The 5,335-nt window shown below is 34.3% G+C and overlaps 1 protein-coding gene across 1 annotated transcript in view; it reads left to right on the forward strand.

The window, feature by feature from the left end:
* Positions 1 to 5,335, forward strand: part of LOC106462206 (peroxidasin homolog) — a 61,461-nt gene that overhangs the window by 39,566 nt on the left and 16,560 nt on the right. Inside the window, exons 4-8 of the mRNA XM_022389398.1 lie at positions 851 to 1,075; positions 2,301 to 2,450; positions 2,629 to 2,755; positions 3,441 to 3,649; positions 5,250 to 5,329. Coding sequence (XP_022245106.1) covers positions 851 to 1,075; positions 2,301 to 2,450; positions 2,629 to 2,755; positions 3,441 to 3,649; positions 5,250 to 5,329 — 791 coding nt within the window. The remainder of the gene's footprint in view (positions 1 to 850; positions 1,076 to 2,300; positions 2,451 to 2,628; positions 2,756 to 3,440; positions 3,650 to 5,249; positions 5,330 to 5,335) is intronic.

The following is a 5,335-nucleotide window of genomic DNA, read 5'->3' on the forward strand; positions in this document are numbered from 1 at the left end:
TGTTCATTTATTGTCATGAAATGCTAGGTGTGTATCAATAATATTGTTCATTTATTGTCATGAAATGCTAGGTGTGTATCAATAATATTGTTCACTTATTGTCATGAAATGCTAGGTGTGTATCAATAATATTGTTCATTTATTGTCATGAAATGGTAGGTGTGTATCAATAGTATTGTTCGTTTATTGTCATGAAATGGTAAGAGTGTATCAGTAATATTGTTCACTTATTGTCATGAAATGTTAGGTGTGTATCAATAATATTGTTCACTTATTGTCATGAAATGCTAGGTGAGCATCAGTAATATTGTTTACTAATTGCATATCAATAATATTGTTCACTAATTGTCGTGAAATGCTAGGTGTGTATCAATAACATATTTGGTCTCTTTATCCATAGTATAATTCCAGTTAATGTAATATGGATTGCGTTTCATCCAGTTTCTTATTCTGTAGATCATTTTAAACGATTTTAGATCAGTTAATAATTCATACAACTGAAATAAAATTTCATATAGTATTATAATGTAGATTGAAGTCAGTTTGGATAGAAATATATTTTGTAGTAATGAAAAAAAAAGGTCAAAAAAGAAAGACAAAGGTTTCATACACCATAATTGTAATGTGTTGTGGTCGTAACCTTTATTCCATCTCTTTACACATATTTCACACAATTATGTTGACTTATAAAATACAAATCCTTCATTAATCACTACTTGATTAGAAATTTTAAGTAAAAGCACATTTGTATTGTGCTTATAATTGTCGATATCTCCTGAAATATTTGTGTGTGTAGTTAGTTTTATGTGTAATGTCAAACAAACTGGATTTTGAATTATGTTATTTGCAGATTTTGGAGTCGATGCTCCGATTATTTTTCCTGAACAGAGTGAACCTCTCGAAGAAATATCATGTACCACGTCCACAGGAGCTCAGGGAACCTGTAAACACCCAACTAGTTGTGTGTTTACGTTTGATAGTGTAGATGATTTAGAAACGTCGACGTGTCGTCAAAGTAACAATGACATTGGCATCTGCTGCTCTGATGAAGTAACTGGTAGAAGACAAACCACAAGTACTTTATGTGCATTTCTTATGTTAAGATTTAAGTTAAATCCCTCTAAGTTTATATATATAAAGCAGAACTGTCTGTCTGTCGATCTGGTGTCACAAGCTTTTGTGAGGATGTGGCTGAATTAATTTCGATGACTTTCAAATATCGAATTTAAATGCATAAGTAATCGAACGAATGGCCTGTGTTTTGCAACCATTTTAATTTTACCACAGTTAATGCAGGAAATGAGGGCTTAACTATCGGTAGCAAAAGTACGTGAAGCCGACGCCAAACGAATGTGATGTTTAATACTGCCCGGAGCACGGGTATCTTAACATCGGAAGGACAGCTCATGTACTGTGGCTTAAAATAATGGGATGGGCGGCATACGCTCCCCTTTTATAGCATTATATTTAATTAAGTCTGGTATTATCGGGTACTTCTGTTAGTGTAGTTATAAAATGCAACCATATTTTTTAGACGTATGCATAGGCTCAGCTATATGGGCGACCTTTCGTGAGTAAATTCTGGCATACATTAGTTTTTATATGGATAAAAATGGCATTATGGTTACTTTTTTGAATAGATGTTGCTGTAGACAAAGTTAGGCACATATTGTTGCTTTTCCTGGGTATTTTCTGTGGGTATTCTTTCTTTAATGTGAATTTCATTAGGGGGGTTATAATGTTTAGTATATCAATATTTTTATTATTACAATTTTAACATCGAGACCGTTTTAGGAGTTACTCAAGTCCCCTAAAGTTACTCAGTCATTGTGAGTTATTGTTGGGTTTACGACCGAAAATATCGTTAACAGCGAGAGTATCCCTCTAACGAAACAATACCTTCTAATCTTTATAAGTAATAAAACTATAGTCAATTACTTATACTCATTTCTAGTTCTGATCCTATTGGACATATTGCTCTGATCGAAAGTTAATAAAAATTAGGCATACATTGATATATTTTGTAGAGTCTCTAGAACCGATATTAAAATACAAAATAATTCTCGGTTTATTCTTCCTCTTCTTTAAATGCTGAAATCGTGTGTGTGAATGTATTTTCTTTATTTTTGCATGTGCAGAAAATAAATAATCTCTTTCAGCTCATATTAAATAACTTCACACTTTGATTATATTAGTTATTATTTATAATTCACATCTATTGCTATGAGAAATAATTATAACTTTTTCGTTATCACAGTAATAAAATACAATCTTATTATTATTATTATTTTTTTGGTTAGTTCCGATTAGTATCCCGGCCTCGGCCTCGTTCATTCCATCAGGGATCATCCCAAACCAGATCACTTCAAATGATTTAGACGACGCAGGTAAAGCTGGACAGGAAGCTTTAGCAGGACTGCAAGCTTTGGAATTGGAACTCAAACAACTGGGTAATCTATGGGAGCTTTAAAATTACTAAGTCTCGTTTAAAACTAGACAAACTGGCTGTTTCATTCTATTCAGTAATTCAAAACCCTTGACCTCTAACCCTTATTTAATTCTAGAATATTTTATTTCCTATAAATTTCTTCTTGAATGCCTCGTTAAATCAATTTTTTTTTTATCCAGGCTTAGTTGTACAAAAAGGAACATCTACATCTTTTCATCAGGCGTTTTTTGGAACAAAAAGAATCATCCAACAGCTGGGAAACAACGGATTCGTTGGTCTGAGAGCGTCTGAAACATTGGCCAAAAGGTAAGACTATCTAACTTTGAGAATTTATTATTAACCCTAGGTATTTTAAATGCATTTTTCGATACTATTTATACACCACATTTTTGGTGGGTCCAAGACTTTGTTGGTTACGGGGATCATAATAGCACACGAGCCATACAATAAAATGTAAACATCAATACTGTTATTAATTCAATTACGCGAAATCGCTCGTTTTCTATAAATGTTTATATACGTTTGTTTATGGTCAGCTCTTTACAGCTTTAACTGTAGAGTTAAAAACATAAAGTTAATCAATACGGTGAATGAAACGCACGTACTTCATGAAAGTTAAGAGTATACAAACAAGTCGTCAGTTTAAAGAGGTAAAGCTCCCGTGACGAGTTTGTAGAAAATGAAAGTTTTATAAATATCTTAGCCAGAATAATTTTTATCTTCGAAAAATAAAACACACTCAGATTAAATATTGAAACTGTATGTTTTCAGAACAAAATAATCTCAATCGTATGTAATTTTGTTTTTATTTTGCTCCCCCCTTTTTTTCCCCACTGGAATGTCCTGCTCGTGCTTCGAACGTTGTTGTAGATAACGAAACGAAATATAACACAGATTTAGACGTAACGTGCATATAAAGGACGAACATATTTTTTGAGTGTTTCTTCGTAGTCATTATTCATCAACTTAATTAAAACGATTCACTTTCTAGGATAGGCCAGAGTGCCAATGAGGTAAGGGACAGTCTTCCTAACTTTAGTTTGAAGGGCACTGTTGCCAATTCTGTTTGTCCCATTGAACCTCCTTGTCCGTCAACAAAGTACCGTACCATAGACGGCAGCTGTAACAACTTGCGCAATCCTACCTGGGGCAAATCTTTTACCGCCTTCATCCGTCTGCTTCGACCAAATTATGCCGATGGTAAGTAAATTGTCGTTTTAGACGTATAACATCGTTTATAAATACAGAGTGTTTATATTCCCCCTTTTTTAGGTGTGTCCTTCATCAGGACTTTATCGTATTAAATATTTCGTAACAGTATAAAATTAATCTTGAGTTGTATTACATGTTCTTTCGTGTTTCGAATAACACGATTTATTTTTAAACATGTTTCGAATGATGAGTTTTGTAGCTACGAACAAAGGATTAGGAGGTTATTCCTATTGTAACGCGACGTTTACTTATAATGAAAACGCAACCACAGAAGGGGTGAATAATAATAATACCGCTATTGGACGTTTCTAAAAACACACACTTCCCATCTCCAGCAAATTCCTATTGCAAGCACAGAGCAGTAATTGCGAATAACGAAAAAACAAAAACAAATACTATTTTTGTAAGACCGTGAGTATTTGTAACTGGTATGTTGAACCTTAAAGAGGGAAGTAAATATACTCATATGAATAACGAAAAGGTATTAACATAAATTTAAACCTTAACAGAAGCTATCAGTTAACGTGGGACATTTTGTTGAATAGGAAGACTGTTTCATCTGGATGATCTTTGATGAAATTATCTATCCAGTACATTGACTCTCTCTCTCTCTCTGTTTGTGGATAGAAGAGGCACTGAGAGAAGAAAAAACGCGGCAAGTTCTACAGGAAGCCCTCGTGTGTTTATGAATATGTATAGTTAAATAACAAAGCTCTGTTTATCTAAATACGAAAGGCACTGGCATTAAAAAATATTTAAAAAGAAACTGTCTTAGAAAAATTGCTTAAAGAAAAAAAAGGCTTTACATAACCGTTTAAAGAAAATATTAGTTTCTAGAAGGTCGTTCAAGGAAGACATTTGTACTTAAAGTTTAAAGAAGTGACTCTAGATAATCGCTTAAAGAAAATATTAGTTTCTAGAAGGTCGTTCAAGGAAGACATTTGTACTTAAAGTTTAAAGAAGTGACTCTAGATAATCGCTTAAAGAAAATATTAGTTTCTAGAAGGTCGTTCAAGGAAGACATTTGTACTTAAAGTTTAAAGAAGTGACTCTAGATAATCGCTTAAAGAAGAAATGGTCTTGTTAGAAAACCGTTTAAAGGTGGCCCGGCATGGCCAGGTGGTTAGGGCGCTCAACTCGCAATCCCCGTCCCATCAAACATGCTCGCCCTTTCGGCCGTAGGGGCGTTATAATGTGACGGTCAATTCCACTATTCGTTGGTAAAAGAGTAGCCCAAGAGTTGGCGGTGGGTGGTGATGACTAGCTAGCTGCCTTCCCTCTAATCTTACACTGCTAAATTAGGGACGGCTAGCGCAGATGGCGCTCGTGTAGCTTTGCGCGAAATTCAAAACAAACAAGCAAACCGTTTAAAGGCTAAATAAATTAGAATTTAAAAAAGTCTACAAAGTACCTCCCAAATTTCTAACAGATCAATTGCGATATGTACTCAAAATATTGATCTGAACACACATTCTTTACGTTCACCATCCTCAATATAAGCCTTGTCTACTTAATGAAATGACGTAATAGACCATAAATTACTCAGGTTTCTAATATACAAGCTTAATAGCAATACTCTCTTCTGCAGGACTGAGCTTACCACGGATTGCTTCTGATGGGGGTCCTCTCCCCAGTGCAAGAGATGTCTCGGTGAAAGCGACCCCTGATGCGAAC

The sequence above is a fragment of the Limulus polyphemus genome, unplaced genomic scaffold (genome assembly GCF_000517525.1).
Source record: "Limulus polyphemus unplaced genomic scaffold, Limulus_polyphemus-2.1.2 Scaffold1118, whole genome shotgun sequence".
NCBI classification, from domain to species: domain Eukaryota; kingdom Metazoa; phylum Arthropoda; class Merostomata; order Xiphosura; family Limulidae; genus Limulus; species Limulus polyphemus.